Source organism: Gymnoscopelus braueri (genome assembly GCF_963280865.1).
Source record: "Gymnoscopelus braueri genome assembly, chromosome: 14".
Taxonomy (NCBI): domain Eukaryota; kingdom Metazoa; phylum Chordata; class Actinopteri; order Myctophiformes; family Myctophidae; genus Gymnoscopelus; species Gymnoscopelus braueri.
In genome coordinates this window covers 49,404,232-49,422,589 of record NC_137619.1, presented here as the reverse complement: position 1 = coordinate 49,422,589, position 18,358 = coordinate 49,404,232, and the positions used below count along the sequence as shown (strand labels likewise).

At 40.9% G+C, this 18,358-nt stretch overlaps 1 protein-coding gene across 1 annotated transcript in view; it reads left to right on the top strand.

The window, feature by feature from the left end:
• Nucleotides 1-18,358, top strand: part of marchf8 (membrane-associated ring finger (C3HC4) 8) — a 150,176-nt gene that overhangs the window by 19,313 nt on the left and 112,505 nt on the right. Inside the window, exon 2 of the mRNA XM_080449261.1 lies at nucleotides 17,191-17,404. Within this exon, the coding sequence (XP_080305387.1) occupies nucleotides 17,309-17,404 (96 nt within the window). The 5' untranslated portion in view covers nucleotides 17,191-17,308. The remainder of the gene's footprint in view (nucleotides 1-17,190; nucleotides 17,405-18,358) is intronic.

The following is an 18,358-nucleotide window of genomic DNA, read 5'->3' as shown; positions in this document are numbered from 1 at the left end:
CCTACCAAACTATAGGGTTAGGGCTCCTTGAAATTAAAAGGTTTGAGAACATTGCTGTATGCAACTGCGAGCTGTACCACAGTGTGGGGGCCCAAGAGCTCAGGGGGCCCCTAGCCAGAGCCTTTGCATGAATTGTCGCTGTTAACTTAGCATTTTTTGTCAAAGGACTTAGTAATTCATGTCAAAAACAGTCCAAAAACTCCTACTGAAAATTGAACAAATAGCCTGAACATTGTATGTCAAAAGAAAGAAAGCCATCATGATACCAATGCATGTTTATCCGGCCAGATTATCTATAGGACTTTAGAGGGGCATGCAAAAAGCTAGTGCAAAATAGCACTGGAATCTCTAAAATGCTGCGTTGATATGGTGTTGGCGTTCTGTGTAGCCTATGCATGTACGATGTACATCCTCTTGCAGTTGAAAATGGTTATTGCGGTGCTGACTGCAAGTCAGTCTGTGCCCAAGGGCCTGTTGTCTCATAATCCGCTTATGTGTGTGTTTTGAATTTCCACTGTCCCACACATCATTTCGTCACCTTGCTAAACTAATGTAAGTAATCTTTTTAAGTTTTTCAGAAAGAAATACAAAACTGATCCAAAACAAAACTAGTCTTTCTTAATCATTTCACCCAAAACTTTTATAACAAATTATGACTATTAACATAAAAATCACACCCTGTGTGAAGTGGGCGGTGTATTCCTAGCTAACTACAATACTGAAAGGAGTCAACCAATGATGTACAAAAAATAAATAACTATATAACTAAATAATAAATTTATTGAAACACTCTTTATGATGGACAAAACCATAACTTGAAAAAAACAAATTTATGTTTTTTTTCAAGTTATGGTTGCTTATATAGGGCTATGCACATGTGTCATGTGACACTGGCCAATCACAGTCCTGAATAGATTGTGATTGGCCAATCACAGAGCAGGATAATTGTACAAATTTCCTGGGCCCAGATCACAGCGCAGGAAAATGTACATTTTTCCAAATCTCACTTATAGGGGCGGTTTCACCGCCCAAAAATAACACTGTCTGTCAGTTATGTAACATAAGAGATTTAAATAGGTTTAAATAGGATTAAACCTGACTTAGGCCAAAATATTTGATGATTTTCTCCAGACTTAGGCCATTTATTTGGCCTAAGTCACAAAACCATGTGACTTAGGCCCCCCAAAAAATCCTATTTTGGCCCAAGTCACATGCACTGAGGAGATTATTATACTACATTACATTATACTAAAAGGGGCGGGAACAGCATGGTCCTTTTCAATTAGGACATAAGCGATTTTACCAGAGGTGGCCAGTGTCATGAGGAGCTGACTTAGGCAAAAATATCATTTTCCTCAAAAAATAGCTTAGGCCATTAGTTTAGCAAGGTGACAATATTTTGTTTACTGGTAATGTCAGGACTATGGTCAAAATGAAACCTACCGCTCTCTGTTTCACTGCTGCTAAGTCAGTTTATTCACTTCCTCATTGTTACTGTAAAGCTATTTTTGTCGATTTCCTCATTGTTGCTGCAGTGTCAATTTAACTCACGTAACCCCATTTAGACCTGAATCTTGTACGCCTTTAATCTTGTACTGTAGGTGGTGTGTTGACTTTGTTGTTAATAACACATCTACATGCAGAAAAGCTATGTTGTCTAAATATTGTTGTCAATGCAGATGACAACTTCAATATCAGCTTTATTATAACCACACAGATTTATGGGTGTGGAACAGCGGGTGAAATATTCTTTCTTATTACTCCCATCATGTGTAGTTTTCAGGAAGGGGAAGAAGAACAGAGATAGAAAGAAAGAACACGAAAACAGGTCAGATCCCTGATATGTGTGCAGTGAAATATACGTATACAAGCGGGTCAGATATTTAAAAAAAGGCAATGGTATGAGGCAGCTCAAATAGATAGGATTGTCGGCCAGAATCGTTTACATTTTCTAACATTTTCAAAAAATAGCGGAAATAGCAGATCTACAAGCTCACAACGCGTTGTGAGCTTGTCGATCGGCTATTTCTGCAATTGTTAAGTAAAATGATTCAATAAGTCGTTTCTTTAGATATTTAAGTTATTTGTCATATCTGCCCTGTGCAACCTTTGAACAGAAATGTCATTTTTATGTATTATGTTCCAATGTTCAATAAAAAACTAAGCACAATAAAAAAAAAATCTATGGTAATTAATCATGTAGTAAAATGTGATGATGGTGCCAGCCCTTGTAGAGAGATAGTGGAGTGTAGCCTGGCTGCCCTGAGCTCTGAACTTGCTTGAACTGCCACATTCCACCATAACTGCCAGGGCAGCGTTGCCAAGTCTGCTTATTATAAGCCACTTTAGGCTTGTTTCTTTTTCTGGAAAGTCGCTTGTAAATATCGGAAGTTGCAGGTTAGGTTTTTTTTCTTTAGGGCTTGTTTCTAAAGTGTAGTTGCTTATTTGGGCTTGCTTCCGTTTAACCACTTTAACCCTGTACACAGCGGTTATTTTCAAAAACAAATGTTTTATATGGGAGTCACTGGCACAAAAATATTTCAGATGGGAGTCTGCGGCCAAATACATATTAATTTGGGGGTCCTTGACATGACAATGTTTTGACTGACCTTCCCTATTGTCGCTTATTCTGGGCTTGTTTTCGTAGACCTGGTTGTGCTCGTTTCTCTCGCAGAATGTGGCAACAGCGCTGCCAAGGCAGGCACAGTGTGTTTGTTATGTGTGTTATGTAATTTGTTTTGGGAGTTGTTGCACATAAGGGTAATGATTGTACCTCCGAAGATCTGTTGTCTCGCTGACTTAGCATCCCTGTTTAATGTGATTGTGCCACAAGGGGAAGCAGGCAGGGTGGACTATCTATTGCTCAAATCGTAAGCTGTTTAAAGTCTGATGTGTACAAGTGTGTCTGTAACACAGTGTTTCCCAAACACTGGGTCGGGACTCGGCCTTTATGTATGGGTCCCTTTTTTCTTTGCGTTTCTTAAATACAGTTTTTAATCATTATTGTTTCAAAAGATAAAAATAAAGATAATTCACAATTCATGAAGTAAATTTTTGTTTTTTTAAAGATAAAGAAAATAAAGAAAACAAATAATTTCCATGAATTAGAAAAAAAAAAAAAACCTTTAAGAAGTAGCTGATCTACAAGCTCACAACGCGTTGCGATCTGAAGCGTAACTATTTTCAGTAGTTTGGGTCCTGGGGAGACATCACATTTCTCTTTTGGGTCTCGAGCTAAAGGTTTGGGGAACCAGTGCTGTAACATGCATGAGGTATTGGGCCTTTAATACTGTGAGTGTCAAAATCGACCAATAGGCCTATTAACACTCTCAGGGTTAACATGCTGGATTATAAAATTATAATAGCACATTGAGAAGCAAAAATAGGAATGGCCCAAAAACGACAATCCTGAACACTTTCGAGAGACCTTAGATAGAACTAAGTAAACTCTGTTAATTCAAAGAGGAGTTGTTAGCCCAGTTGTTTTTATCAAATCTTCACAAATCCTTCAAAAGACCTTGGACGTGCCATTCTGAGCCAAGACATTGTTGTGGTGGCAGCATTAAAGGTAGGGTAAGTGATTTGCAATTGTTCAAATAATTGCAAAATGGGTCTATGTTCTGATAGTGCTCGTTACTAAAGAGTGTCCTGTCCATATAAAGAGTCTCCATGTCTCTCCAGCTCTTTATAAAATAGAAAATGCATTTTCGTTTCAGTTTCAGTTTCATTTCCAATTTTATCCAATCAGGATAGAGAACTCAATCAGGATATAGATTAAACAAGTGAAATTGGAAGTGATGACACTAAGAAATGAGCTGACAAAATGTGAACTGGAACACTATAAAAATGAAGCTTAAAAATGGGTACTTTCTCCTGATTGGCTGAGATGTTGACACCTACCAGAAAATGTATTTTCTGTTTATTAAAGAGCTGGAGAGACGGGGAGACTCCTGTTACTGAACAAACACTCTATAGCAATGATTACTATCATAATATAGTGCTTTAACCTTTTAACAAAATACTTTTTGTTTTTACCCAAAAATATCACTTACCCTACCTTTAAGTGTGTGTGTGTGTGTGTGTGTGTGTGTGTGTGTGCGTGTGTGCGTGTGTGCGTGTGTGCGCGTGTGCGCGCGTGCGCTGCGTGCGCCGCGTAGGGCTGGGTGCAGGCCCTCATTTGTCATTCACTAAATAGCTTTGTTACAGATTGGCTTGAGGCTAGCAGCAGCAGCAGTGTTTATCCTGTCAGAGTGGCATTTATCTTGACACTTCCCCTTATGGTGCTCTTTATAATGTTGGAATGCTAACGTAGCTTGATGTGTGTATACGAAGGACGCCTGGTTTAGTAGAAAGAAGAATAGCGTTGCTGTCGGAGGGAAACCTTGTACGTCCAAAACCGTTGGACATATTATGAAAATAGACGATCTACAAGCTCACAATGCGTCACATTGTGAGCTTGCAATTTTCACTACCTTTGTGCGACACTCTTGTATGATGAAGTAGGGTCTTTATTTAAGAAAAAACATAACAAGTTGAAATATGGAGATACAAGGTTTCTGCCTGACAGCAACGATAGGACGAAGAATACTGAACACTGACTGTTGTTCTACTTCCTCTTTGCATCATTTGGGTCAGTGGTTCTCAAAGTAGGGTCCGGGGACTCCCTGTGGTCCTTCATGTGTACAAGTGTATCTGTCCCTGTAACATGCATGATGTAATAGACAGGACATGTCATGTTTTTTACCACTTCATAGTTTTTAGAAAAGTGTTGAGAGTTTGTATATTTGACCACTTGTTTTACTACCATTAAAGGCCTTTGCAGACAGGGTGCGAAGTCAATCAGTTTTTACCGCATGCGAAAAGACGCACAAATCGAACTGGGTTCGATTGGAGAAAAAAAAACGTATCGCCGCATCGCATCGCCGCACGGTTAATTCGGAGCCGGTGTGCATGAGGTCATTGAGAACCATGTGTCCATTTAAAAAATGATATTGTCCGTTTTTTCCGTGCGAAAAATTGCACCCTGTCTGCAAAGGCCTTAAAGGAGAATTTTGGACTAAGTTTTTCTTACCTTTTCTATGATGGTATGATATATTAGGATGAATGGTACAGTAGAAAATGTTCATAACTCCATCCTGGGTCCGCCACAGCTTAAAACGTACGCGGATAGGCATTGCGTTAGATCACATATTTTAATAGCTTTTTTTTTTTTTAGATCTGACGTTCATAGTGACAGAACTGTCAAAAAAAAAAAAAAAAAAAACATGTCTCGCTAGACAAGATTGAAATCTCGAGATTTCAATCTCGTCTAGCGAGACTTAGATTTTTTATTTTTTTTTGGTTGCATAGTGTTCTGTCACTATGAACGTCAGATCTAAAAATAAAATAAAAAATAAGCTATTAAAATATGCGATCTAGCGCAAGGCCTATCCGCGCACGTTTTAAGCTGTGGCAGACCTGGGATGGAGTTATGACATTTTTCTACTGTACCATTCATCCTAAGATATCATAACATCATAGAAAAGGTAAGAAAAACTTAGTCCAAAATTCTCCTTTAACAGTGCCTGCTATTGGGGAAGGATGAAAATGATGACTTCCCAATCCCAGACAGTATAGCACATTGAGAAGGCAAGCAAACATGAATGGCCAAGAAAGCTAGTTGTTGGCCCAGTTTTAAAGTCTTTCAAAAGACCTTGGAGGACGTGCCATTCTGAGCCAAGACAATAGCCAAATTCCAATGCATGCCCAAATCTCTGCTCGCTCACTCACTCACTCCACACTCCGTCCTCCAGCTTAACCTGGAAATAGTTTGTTTCCAAAATAGAAATGTGCTTTTGGAGGAGCCGAGACCGGAGAGCGAGTGGGCTCTCCAAGCCGCTTGGAGCGGCAAACAGCGAGTGTACAACCAGTGTACACTACAGCCTGTTCTCGTCCACTCGCCAGAAGTGTTGACTGCCTATCTGTTCTGTTATTGGATGGACCGTCCCCTCTGGCTATGGGATGGAAACCATGACTACGCTGTCTGGGAGATGGGGTCTAAAAGAAAAAAGAACTGCTGTGCTGTGTCGCGGACTTCAAAGACAAAAATTTGTTCTGCATGCTCATATCCTAAACATAACGTGTGTGCATGCGTGTGTTGAACGGTTTGAGAGTGAAAGTGTGCGTCCCACTTGATTAAACTGCAGAGATACAGTGCATTTATCATTCTGAATAACATCAAAGCTACTGAAGCAACACATTAAATAATGGGTTGATTTGTCATGCATGCTGTGGGAGAATGCATGTCAAACAGCTCATATATGAGAAATACAGCATCTAATATAATAAACATGACATGCAGGAGTAGAGAGTGAGTAAGTAGGCAGGAATGTGAGGAATTGGAATGTGTCTGTCTGTCTGTGTGTCTGTGTGTCTGTAAAGTTTTGTGAAACTTTACACACTAGCTCTTTGTTTCCTAAACGAAATGTAAAATTATGATGTTTCTACATACAGCCACCCAGTTGAAGAAATCACAGATTGAGGCTTTAACCTTTGCTTTTATGAAATATCACGGACCATTAGGATTTCATGGAGGATGCCTCTGATTATGTATTCTATTGTTAGTTTGGCCACTTCAAATACTGTTTAATCTTAAAATATCTTTAATATATGTTATTACTGGGTTGCGCCTGATTGCATGCCCTGTCGCACTATGAGTTAGCCAATAGAAAGACATGTTGTACTCTGAGTTAGTGCAAGGATTCCCAAACTTTTCAGGCTGCGACCACCCAAAATTAATCATATTTGAACTGGGGACCCCCCACCCCGACAAGCACTTGGAACTGTATAGGCATTACATTTAGTTGACTTTGTTCCACAGCCAAATATTGTGAAAATAGCATACCTACAAGCTCACAACGCCTTGAGGTGTTCTGAGATTGTAGATCAGCTATTTTCACAATGTTTGCCTCTTTCTTACATAATATTTGGCCAATTTGGTATTAAAAAGGTCTTTAAAGTCATTACATTGTAACTTCAGAAATGTGCAGATACCCTGTATACACTTATACTGTATGTTGGTTTGTTTACTGTTGAGTGAGAAAACAATGTTGGACATTAAGCTAATCATCCGTGGACCCCCATCTGAAAATATTTTGTGCCAGTGACCCCCATACAAGATTTGTGTAGTTAATTATTTTAAACATGGCATATCTGCAAGCCCACAACGCGTCGCGATGCCACGCGTTGTGGGCTTGTAGATCGGCTATTTTCAAATACCCGATGTAATAGAGTAAAAGTGGTTAAACTGATTTTGATGCTATATTAACACATTTTGCTGGGGACCCCCTCAAGGACCCCTGGGGCCCCCTGTTGAAGACCCATGCTCCATGGAATCCAAGTGACTGAAATCAGTCACGGCAACTAATCCATGTCTGTATCTCTTTCGTAAAGCTACGTTGAAACCACTTCCCTTCAAACCCTCTGTCAAAGCTTCTGAATCCCTTCAAGTTATTCATGCATGGAGGTGACATTATTTTAAGGTTGTTTTGTTTTTGTTGTTGTTTTCATGAGTCGGATGGTGAACCTGTCAGTGTGGCGTGCTGAGGGGTGGAAAGCAGTGGGTGAAATTCAAACAGAAGAGTTAGTAGGCGAGACGAAGAGATAAAATGGTATTATGATGAAGGATGGAACTGCTTCTCTCTCCCCCTGAACGATACGCATCATTACATTTAATTCCGACTCATCATTCCTGCTCTGCCTGGCTCCTTTGTACCTGTGGCATAAGAGTTTTACCGGGTGTACCGCTGTTAAGATGCAATTGTGCAAATCGGTTAGCCTTTAAAGAATAACTCTACTATTATATTGTAGGACTGAAATGTTTGCTGCTTTTAATAATGGTGGGCAGGTTTCTGAACTGTCCACAGCACACCAATGAGATGCAGAGTGAGTAGACAGAAATGGTGCCATCTTATAATGAGCATTATAGAGAGGAGTCAGAGGACCAATTATATGAAGATAGGGTTGAAAATATTTAACCCTAGAACACTAAAGTTTAATTTTATCACACCATCACTAACGTTGGGTTTATTTTACCCAATATAATATATTCCATAAAAATACTTCTCATTAAAATATATTAAAGTACAACAATATATGGCAAATTGAGGTACTCTTCTTCTCTTCTCATTATTAAAAATTGTACAAAAATACAGTGACATTTAAAACATTTTTATTAATATTATATTGTCATGAAAATCTTAGTGTTTTACCAATTAGTTGGGGGCCCACTTGCAATGTCCTCACGGCCCACAGGTTGAGAACCACTGCTTTATACAGTAGTTGTGTTGTCATCAGGCTGGGAACTTCACAGGGACGTTCATACACCGGTATGACTATAGTCCACAATACAGTCCAAAGTACACTATGTAATTAAAGCTTTGCATGACTCGGTCACATTATGATGACTGAACACATTATTGTTGTTGTTTCTAGAGCCATGTCTTGACCCATGCTACAGTTTTAGGTCCCATGCCGTTCCTGACCTTGGAGAGTCCTAGACCAGTGTTTCATGTCAAGGACCCCTGAATTGATCGATGTATTTGGTGGCGGGCCGTCATCTGAAAATGTTTTGTGCCAGGGACCCCCAGAGGAAAAGATTTATATAAAAGAAATGTTAAATTATTCAAAAATGTTCGAACATTTTTGATATTTTTGAATAGCCGTGGTTAAAATGATTGTGATGCTGTATTAACACATTTAGCTGGGGTCCCTGGACCACACTTTGAGAACCAATGTCCTAGACCAGGGGTTTTCAACTGATTGTGAGCCTGGCTCCAGACCCTACTGAATAACTGCATTTCTTCAGACTAGGACTTAAGTCTAACATGTACAGGTGGTCGTCTGTCAATGTTCCTCCAAAGAGGATGATACGATCTCCCACCAGCATGTAGCAGCACATCCTATACATTGAAAACGGGCCTTGCCCCTTGGGCTTAACCCTCTTCCAGGAGAAGGTCTCTGGATTCAATTTCCACAGATCACTGATGGTCCATTGCTCGCCACCATACTGATAGCGGCCACTAAATATGTACAGCTCTCCATTGTAGGCTTGTAGATTGGTTTTACTAATCAAGGAAGATATCTCTCTAATATGACAAATTCAATTGATGATCACCAGAGCAATCACAGTCCAGGTCAACGTTTATTATAGTTAAGCATTTGTCATGATTTTTATTTGTATTTTGTTTTGTCTTTTTGCTTGCAGATCTGCTGTTTCCACTATATTTGAAACAGGGCTTTAGTGGTTAATTCATAATGTACTTTTTGCCCTTCCTAGAAATGTAGTAGAGTCCAAAGTACAATATTTGTCTGTCTATTTAGAGGAGTGAAAGTCAGAAGTATCCAAAAAATACAAATACTCAAGTAGAGTACAGATACTCAACTAATGTGCTTAAGCAATCAAGTAAATGTACTCTGGTTCTGTCCACCTCTGTCCCTGACCCAAAACAACAATACTGTTTATTTATCCAACACTCTATCCAACATTTCAAACCTTCACATTTAATCAGATCCACAACGGAGGCTCATTAAAATGCAATAAAAAGGCGAGTGTTGACAGGAGCATTATACAAATGCAATGAACTTCCAATTTCAGAGATGCTTTTTCATTAAGTCTGCATCAAGGGCTGTCGGGCTGAAACCTCGTTTGTCCAAAACTGTTAAAGAAAAATGAAAAATGGGGAAATAAAATAACCTGTGTTTTCCTCCTTTAGTCACAAGCGCTTGTTCATACTTTCCATTGGTTGAATACTTGCCACAGACTACCCACGGCCACACTTAACCACTTTCACTTTGACTTTCAAAGTTTGTCTACAAGCGAACATAGATAGATAGATACTCCTTTTCTGCAACACTGGTACGATGAAGTAGGGCACTAAATTTACACACAAAACATTTAATGTATAGAGATGCGAGGTTTCTTGCCCAAGGAAAAAAGAAAGGAAGTCCAATTGTAAGAGATACCCTTTGATTAAGTGTGCGTAAGGGAGACTAGACAGGGATTGAGCAGGGATCTGCAGTCATAATCTCACCGCAATCAGTCACTCAAAAGGACAATGAGTTTAGGAGAATTGTTATGTTAATATATGCTCCACTGTGCCATGGCATGTTGTGAGAAAGTGGCGACTGAAAAGTAATCAAAAGTTTTGGTTCTCAGCGGCTGTGTGTGTGCGTGCGTGTGTGTGTATGTGCGCTCGTACGTGTGTGTTTGCCTACGGAATAGTGTTGAAATGAGTCACTGGCTGCCCTCTTGAACTTAACTTACTTTATCTCTTATCTTTCACATTTGGTATTTTGTTTGTTTTGTAACTGTGTTCTCTTTCGTAAGAGGAAATTGAATCGGAGTCAGACCTCACCTAACCTACCCAATGTTTTCTTAAATAACCTGTGAATGGATGGATCCAATGCAGTTATTATTTAGTCACAAGCTCTTGTTAATACTTTTCATTGGTTAAACATTTATAAAACACACTTAACCTTTTTCACCTTCACCTACACTTTCACATTTCTAAATTGTGAAGTTGAAATACGGACATAGAAGGTTTAGCTACGACATACAGTAGTCCCTGTCACTGCCGCCAGTGCCAGGGACAGTGAGGAGCAGTAGAGCGGCCACTTGGGAATTGGAAGGTCCCTGGTTCGATCCCCGGCTCCACCTGGAATTTGTGTGTGTGTGTGTGTGTGTGTGTGTGTGTGTGTGTGTGTGTGTGTGTGTGTGTGTGTGTGTGTGTGTGTGTGTGTGTGTGTGTGTGTGTGTGTGTGTGTGTGTGTGTGTGTGTGTGTGTGTGTGTGTGTGTGTGTGTGTGTGTGTGTGTGTGTGTGTGTGTGTGTGTGGGGGTGTGTGTGTGTGTGTGTGGCACAGTGTAAAGTGCTTTGGATAAAGGTGCTATATAATTGCACTATTGCCAACCCCTACTTGTTGGTCTTGGGAGGGTGTAGAGTAGACAGACACTACTGCCACGTGTCTCCTCTGTTACTCATGGATTCACCAGCCGCTTGTGACATTTGGGAGTTTGGGGCAGCCATAGCTGAATGGGTGGAGAGGCCGCCTGGCAAACGGCCCCGGCAGCGTAGAGTTGTTCCTGAGCAGAACACTTAAACTCTACTCCCCCTCTGCTCAAGTCTAACAAATTAGGCAGCAGTCAACTGCCCAAGTTGAATTTCCCGCACGGGATCAAATAGGTCTAAATTATTATTATTAATTATTACTAGTTTCACCAGGAGGACATAACGCACCCAGACGCAACCTGTAGTATTTCCCTCTATATAAACCCAAATGGATCATTTTACTGTGTAGAAGCTAGGGCTCAGTTCCGTGATGTCTAACTTAAATGAAATGCATTTGCTTTGCCCAGATATGGCCAATGTGGACCTACTTTGTACTAAAGCGCTTTATGGAAATGCCACCAATCCCCCGGAAGCAGCTTGTGTAGATATGTGTCCAGTAATGTAAGGTTTTTATTGATACATATTTGTAGTTTTTCTGCCTGGTTGAGCATCTGGACCAGAGAATGGCCTCATGGTCCGTCTAAGTCCCTCTCGTCCTGTCAGACATGCGGGGGGAGAAGGGAAGGGATGCCTGCATGGATGGCTGGAAGCAGAGCTCTCTCTCTCTCTCTCTCTCTCCCCCTCTTCCTCCTCCTCCTCTACGGCCTGCATGGATGGCTGGAGGCAGAACTCATCCAGGCACAAAGCAAGATGAGACATGACTCAGGATTCACCTGGGGGAGAGAGAGAGAGAGAGAGAGAGAGCGAGAAAGAGAGCGCAAGAGAGCGGGAAGACATAAAAAGACAGAGAGAGAGAGAAATAGGGAAAGATTAACCATTACTAAACTTGCTGAATATGATGACTCTTAAAAGCAAATAATCAAAATTCAACCTTTTATACCCGCCTGTGCCTCTCATCTGTTTCCTTTCTGGCTAAACCTCCTCTATTCGATCCTCAAACTGTCAGTCAAACCACCCAACTCCAACTTGTGGAGTTGTTTTTTCCATCATTGATTAGAATGACGAAGTCAGATCTTCACATTAATGGTCAAATCCACTTGAGCTGTATTTGGGTAAAGTGATGATTATATAAGGACACATTCAAGTATCTGACAAAATATATATATATATATATATATTTTTTTTTGGTTTTTTAATTTTTCGTTTATCACAAAGGAAGCAGGAGATAACGCGATGCGAAGATTTTCTGCTCCATTCACTTCAATGTTAAAAAATAAACGGAGACAAAATTCACATTTTACCTATTTTTGCAATGTATTTTCTCTAGCAGGGAAGGGGGTAAATTGTGTATATACTCTGGCAGTTAAAGAGTTTAGTCAGGGGATAGTCAGGGGATATCTATCTAAATCTTGGAATAAATTCCTTACCAAAAAAAATCTTCACCAATGTGTTTGTAAAAGTGTCTAGTAACACATCTCACAAAGACTGAAATGCAGTTTCCCTAGGGGAATTTTTGACAGCTGCTGAAAGTTGGGGTACCCACCATAACCTTATGCAGGGAAAACAAATCCAAATTTAATTCTGTTTTAAGTAGCATGTGAGGGGGCAAACTAGGGTGTTTTTATGATTCTGAATCCATTGCAAGCATTTGTTTTGCAGCAAAACCACTCCTTGGGCTAAAAACAGCCCAATCTCAATGGGCTTTTTACACAAAAAGTATACCTGGAAAAGGATGGCTATGGCCGTTTTTAGCCCAAGGAGTAGTTTTGGTGCAAAACAAATGCTTGCAATGGATTCAGAATCATAAAAAAAACCCTAGTTTGACCCCTCACATGCTACTTAAAACAGAATTAAAATTAGATTTTTTTCCCCGCATAAGGTTATGGTGGGTACCCCAACTTTCAGGAGCTGTCACAAATTCTCCTAGGAAGACACCTTTACAAACACATTGGTGAAGATTTTTTTTGGTAAGGAATTTATTTATATCCCCTGACTATAAGGCTCTGTTCCATTTAGTGTAGCACAGTGGTTCTCAAACTTTTTAAATTTCAAGGACCCCCATAACTCCCAACCACCGAGTGTTCAAATAGAACCAAATTGACTCATAAGGGTCCACATTGGTTCCATTTGTACACTCTCAGAGTTACACACCCGTAAGGGGCCATGTGCATAGAGCCTATTACCTCCTGCACATAATCCTTCCTCCTATTCACGCAACCTGCAGTATGCTATTTACTTTTGTGTACACCTTGGAGCGTGTAGCCTACGTCACACACCAGCTCACTTACAGCCCTGTCTTGTATATATATGTGGCATTTTGGTATGAGTTGGTTGCAGGGGAGGTGAATCAGATTAGAAGGAGCAGTGAGAAAGATGATGTCTATCTACCTATCTACCTACCTGGGGTCTACTGCAAGCTGAAGGAATAGCCTAAACATTCACTTTGTAGATGTCACAAGAAAGAAACCATCGTGATACCTTTTATGTGCATGTTTATCCTGCCAGATTAGATAGGACTTTAGAGGGGCATGCAAGTGCAAAACAGCACTGGAATCTCAAAAATGCTGTTGACATGCAGATGTATTAATATGGTGTTGGCGTTATGTGTAGCCTATGCCTTGCAGTTGCACCACAGTTATTGCGGTGCTGACTGCATGTCGGTGTACCTGCCTGCTTTTACAAGTCCGTGCCCAGGGGCCTGTTGTCTCATAATCCGCCTGTGAACGTCCACAAGTTGACAAGCATGAAAGGTGGTTATGGATGGCTGCCAGAATGGTCTTGACCTGCTGGAGAGAGACCTGTGTGTCAGTCTATGAAATATGCTGCAGATCGGAACAAGCTAAAAAAAAGGCCATGTGCTTGCTATGTGTGTATTTCTGCACCGCTGTGAGAAATGAAGGTAGTGTCAGAAGACATGTCAGCTTTTTGCCTCCTAGTTCCCACCTACGATGTCAACTCTTTATTGACCTAGAATGAAAACTCAAGGTCATATTGTACTGATAGATGGATAATATATCTTAGTCTTTTTTTCTTCTCCTTGCTTCTCCTCCTCTCTATTCCCCAACCCTCCCCCCTTTCTTTCTTTCCTGGAAAACAATGACATAATAGAGCTGGCTCAATTTCAACCACTGATTTGCATCTGCAAACCTGTGATGCGACAATCAAACTGATTGTGATTCAATCATAGACTTTACATATCTGATCCTAACACCGATTCTACATCTGCTATTTTTTAATTTTTGTACTAATATTTATAGTACCTGGAACATTGTGACATTTTTAATACAAATCTTCTGTTCCCTGGCACAAACAATTTTCAGATCAGGGTCCGCGGCCAAATATATATCATTTTGCGGCTCCTTGGCGTAACGTGACGCGGTGCGACACGCTGTGAGCTTGGCGTGGCTATTTGTGGCGAATGTTGGCCCCCAGGATAGGGACACTAGAGTTCATGTGGTTAATATTGCTGCCAGTGACATGACAATGCAGATGGCTCCAGTCGCTCAAGTCACTGAGAGCTGAGACAGGTGTGGTAATTAACAGGTGTGTTAATTAACAGGTGTGTTAATTAGCTCTCCATCCTGTTGAGGCTTCCTGATTGGGAACATCAGTCAGTCATGTCCATGTAAGTCCATGTAACTGCAGCCAGTCAGACAGTGGTAATTAGTTACTGAAGCCTGTGTGAAGTTTTATTTAATTTAATTTAGAAGAGTCAAAAAAAATTTAGTCGTTATGTAAATTGGTTCCCTCCCACTAGCTTGGCACTGCTGTTGTATCCTACTGGCTCACCTGCCATTCTAGAAACACCAAATCACAACACACGTCACACACACATGATTTAGCACATATTGGTAGAAAACTCAGTTGCATCAACAGGTATATTATTTACAGATGAAGTGGGGTGAAGGTGGGGAAAGAAAGAAAGAAAGAGAAATATTGAACAATTTAGATTTGTTCTTTTAACATTTTTATTTCAGTTATTTAGTTATTTTTTATTTGCCCTGAAGAGAGGGATAACCACCTAAACCCCTGTAGTCAAAAGCCCTATTCTCACGGGATTAAAAAACAGACGTCCCCCCGTAATTATTACAAATCACCTGAGGTCCCTACATAATACTAATCCTGTGCGAATAGGGCTTTAGAGAACTGGATTTGAGTTACAACTGCTACATTGCGATGCATTGTGAGCTTGTAGATCACTATTTTTGGCTAATACCCCCCCCCCCCCCCCCTCCCAGAATACGGATGCAGGGGTTCAAGTGGTTAATGTGATTAAGTCTTAATTGATGTCAGTGACAATGCAGATGGCTGCTCTAGCAGAAGTAAACACAGTCTATTTATAACCTCTGTTGTGTAACTGTCTCCACTACACGCATGTATGCTGGAGAATCAATACATGGCTTTGTCTATTCACTGCAGCTTCAGTCCTCACGCAGTACATACAAATATGCACTGTATCCCCCCCCCCCCCCCCGGCTTTACACTACACTAAGCATTACACTATAATTGCCTCCTTTAAATATATATTTTTTAAATTTTCTTTATTTTTGAAATAGTTCATATTTTACTCGAGGGGGAAAGAGGGACAAAGCGGGGGACAACGCCCGTCACAAGTTGATGATGTAATGTGTCCATGTGTGTGGTCCAGCCCTATGGAATGCATGTGCTATTAAAAAACATATTTCTGGTATGTGGACTTCACGTCTGCTATACAATTACAATACCGGTGGTTCTCAAACTTTTTTTTTCTTCAATGAACACCATAACTCTGACAGTGTACAAATGGAACCACATTTCATTTCATTTCAACCTTTATTTCAATTATGAGAAAACACCCTGAGGGCTGAGATCCGCTTTTCTGCTGGTGAGTTTTGATAAAAGCACAAACAATATAAAATACATTAAAATAAATACAATAACATGATTTAAAAGAAAATTACATCACATGATGTATCAACGTCAATTGAAACTGGTGCGATTTAGATTTTTAGATTTTCAATTTATCACTCAGCCCTCAGATTTATAACAGGCGACAGCTAAATCCATCACTGCATACTGTATGGTAAGGTTGGTTGGCCCTCCCTTGCGACTAGGAGAGATCAGCATTGTTTTTTATATATTTGTATTATCTATATAAAGTTTTAATTGGGAGTTTATCCCCCTTATTTAAATTATAATAAAAAGTAAAGAAAATAAAAATAAATAAATAAATAATTTTGCAGTGGAAAACTAGTGCCTATCACTGAGTTTGGAAAGGTTGCTTTCAAGTTTTGTGTTTTCCGGGGATTTGCTTACAGCTCTCTTGTTCCAACTTTGGTCAATCTAAATTGCTGTTGATAAATCGTTAAGAGGGATTCGTTAAGGAACCGGAATCGTTGAAATCCTAAAGGATCCCAAACCATACTTTTCTCAAGTATGGGGCTGTCAGTGGAGAGAATTGTAACTTAGAGGTCAGGATACCCTCTCAGTTGCTTTCTGCTTGGGCCCACTATGATCAGATCTGTGGTTTTGTAATGAGACGTGAAGGAGAAGGGTGACTTGACTCTGAATTTAATCAAACTCAGGACCTGGGATGAAAAATCTGATACGGAGGAAGGAGTTGAGGGCTTGTTCTTTTGATGTCGTCTTTAGAATGAGACATCCAGGTGTGTTAAGTAACTAAGTACATTTACTAAAAAACTGGTGGAATTGTGAAGTACTTTTACATTACTTGAGTATGCCCATTTTGCCCATCTATCTCTAAATGTGCGGAATCTTTATTACAAAACATGCAACAACCAGTTACGCCCTATTTTACACTTTGTCTATTCGAAACTAGCAGATGTACAAGCTCACAACGTGTGTCATCGCGACACTTTGTGAGCTTGTAGATCTGCTGTTCTTGAAAGATTGTGACACATTGTGAGCTTGTAAATTGGCTATTTTTGTGATTTTCGGCGAATGATCCCCCCAAAATAGGGATGCTATAGGGTTCAAGTGGTTAATGTTAAAAAAGTTCCCGTCACATGAAGATTTTGCGGCCCCCCTGTAGTAACTCGGAGGACTCCCAAGGGGTCCCCGACCCCCTGTTGAAGACCCCCTGCATTAGACCACAGACCCCTTTTGGTTCCATTTGTCCACTCTCAGAGTTACAAAACCAAACATTGACAAATGGTGATCTAACCCCGCCTCTCTCTTTCTCCTCTGTGTTTTTTCCCTCCACAGGTGGGTGGGGCCAGGAGTAGCGCTTCAGACCCATCCATCCATCATGCCTGTTGCCATAGCAACGGACCAGGAAGTGTGTGTGTGAGCAGAGAGCGCCGCCCTAGTGGCTCCCGCTGGGATGAACATGCCACTGCACCAGATCTCTGTCATCCCCCGTGATGTCTCTTCCTCCCGGGTGGCGGGCAGCGGGAAGGCCAAGGACAAGGACAAGCAGGTAGGGGTCACAGCAGGGGTCAATGGGTCACAAGTCAATGATCAAGGGTTGACACATAAAGGAATAGTTCAGACGCAATGCATTTGTCAGTCCTCCACACACACACACACACACACACACACACACACCCCCACACACACACACACACACACACACACACACACACACACACACACACACACACACACACACACACACACACACACACACACACACACACACACACACACACACAGGTACGATATCAATTTCTTCAGGCCAGCCTGGTGATAGGCGTTGTCGTTCAGGTCTTGTTCAACAGTCTGATGATGGTAGCCAGGTGGAAACTGTTCAGCAATCTGGTGGTCTTGCCTTTGATACTGATAGTCTGCTCCAACTGATCAGTATGAATAATCCTTTATGCTCTAGAATCCAATCAGTGCCTTGTATTCGTGTCACATTGTCTGCGTTTCAACTCAGCCAAAGACATTTTGAGAATCCTGTAACAGAAATCGATGACATGCCTGTCTAATATTATTTTCCCCCCATAATGCATTTAGCATTTTTATGCCGTTGTTTGATGAAGGTGATTCACCGCCGACACAAATAATGAGTTCTGTCACCGTGTAAGAAGTGTCACGGCTGTCACTGCATGCGAGGGAGGAGGTTGCGAGGGAGTAGAGATTCAAAGAGGGGGGCACGGCGAGCTGCCGCGCTTGATTTCCACAAAGACGATCATCACAGCACACACACATTTAGAAGATAATAATCAAATGCCAGTCGTGTCAAAAGCATCACACACTGTGAGAACGACAGACGGCGTCGGCAGGCTTCTCCAACGAGCCGCCTGGCTGCTGTGTTTGCCTGACTGTGGACAAGGTTGAATGGAGGTGTGTGTCTTTGGATGCGTTAGAAAATATAGCACTGAGCGCACTGGCCAATGCAAACTAATAGGCGAGTGTGCTCCCGGTGCGC